This window comes from Octopus bimaculoides, chromosome 4, assembly GCF_001194135.2.
Source record: "Octopus bimaculoides isolate UCB-OBI-ISO-001 chromosome 4, ASM119413v2, whole genome shotgun sequence".
NCBI classification, from domain to species: domain Eukaryota; kingdom Metazoa; phylum Mollusca; class Cephalopoda; order Octopoda; family Octopodidae; genus Octopus; species Octopus bimaculoides.
Window position 1 is genome coordinate 123,322,429 of NC_068984.1, and position 1,807 is coordinate 123,324,235.

Below are 1,807 nucleotides of genomic sequence, written 5' to 3' on the forward strand. Positions count from 1 at the left end.
TATATAAGTATTAGGGATAAAAACCCCAAATTACAGGTAAAAACTCAATTAAAATCAATTTATTAAAAATTAAAATTAAATTAATATTGGATTTTCATCGATGAGTTCATGAACCTTGGTTATTTTCTCTAATACTATATACACAGCAAGCTATATGAGAATTTTATATCTGAGTATTTGAAATAAAATATGACAGTAAACTTGGAATATGTATAAATATCGAACTGATATATATATGGTGCACCAGCATGACCGCAGCCACTTGGCTGAAACACATAAATAAATAAATAAATATATATATATATATATATATATATACATACACACACAACATACATATTGTCATACAGGTTATATTTTTGGAAATATATATATCGTATACATATATATATTATGCATATATATATAATATAGGTATTTTACTGATATCAAAAATGAAGATTGATAATATCTGACACATTATATACATTTTTACAATTACCTCACAATATAAAAAAGGAAAAAATTGCTCCGGTAGGTATACATAAATTCAGTCTGTCATTTTAAATAGCTGCTACTGTACATATACGACATTCTACACACACACACACATATATATATATATATATATATATATATATATGTGTGTGTGCGTTTAAATAACTTAGCGTGTATAAGATGCCAAAATATTGAACACCATTTATTAATCACAAGTCCATTTACAATATGTATTTATCTTACAAAACATCCGACACATACAATATTATATATATATAAATGTATAACAAGCAATAAGACATGGTTCGATCTCAGTTCATGGAACTCGATGGCCTTTTTTGTCACAGATTGGGTCTAATATTTCTTACATCTTATAAAGACCATGATATTATATATATATATATACACACACATAATTAGCAATTTAGATATTAATAATACAGACAGATACAGGTATATATATATATATATAAGGTCTTGATGGGTTGAGAGAGAAGACATTGTTGAAATATGGAATCTCCCCGCCTCACTTTTTTATTGAAATAGGATTAAAGATATATTTATATACAGATATTATCCTTTATATATATCTATGAAAGATTAAGTTTTAGGTATGATGAATTCGTCTGAATGAAAAATTATTATATATTTTTTTCTTTCATCCATCAAAACGGTAACAAGAGAAAGAAGGGGGGGGGACAAGCAACAAGATGTCAGCAGACGATAACGAATATATATATATATATATATATATATTAATGTGTGTGTGTGTGTCAATTTGTATAAGAAATAATGGTTATTAGGCTTAAGAAATGATTGAAAAGAAGAGAATAAACAAGTGTCAACTTACCATAGTGTTAATTATCAATGAAAAAAAAAAGGGGTATTTTGTAATAATAATAATAAGCCGGGTGTGAGGTGAGCAGTGGCTGGCTTCTTTTACTGTTGTAATGTAATATAAGAGTTAAGACAGCCGCCGTCCCTTAAACTGAACTGGTTAGAGAGAGTGAGAGTGTGCGAGAGAGATAGAGTGATAGATAGACTGGGAAGTGAGAGCGAGATACTAAAACTACAGAGAGAGTATGTGTGTGAGTAATGAAAGGAGGAGTAATAGTAAAATAGAGAGGGGTACTGATGAAAGCTATAGTGTGATAGAGAGTGTGTGTGAGGATAAATCGGAGAGAGTGAGAGTGTGCGAGAGAGACAGAGTGATAGATAGACTGGGAAGTGAGAGCGAGATACTAAAACCACAGAGAGAGTATGTGTATGAGTAATGAAAAGAGGAGTAACGGTGAAATAGAGAGGGGTACTGACGAAAGCTATAGTGCGA

General features: G+C 29.9%; 1 protein-coding gene across 1 annotated transcript in view; it reads right to left on the reverse strand.

The window, feature by feature from the left end:
• LOC106881201 (calmodulin) overlaps positions 1-1,529 on the reverse strand; it is an 8,703-nt gene extending 7,174 nt beyond the window's left edge. Inside the window, exon 1 of the mRNA XM_014931514.2 lies at positions 1,328-1,529. Within this exon, the coding sequence (XP_014787000.1) occupies positions 1,328-1,330 (3 nt within the window). The 5' untranslated portion in view covers positions 1,331-1,529. The remainder of the gene's footprint in view (positions 1-1,327) is intronic.
• Positions 1,530-1,807: the final 278 nt, after the last annotated feature.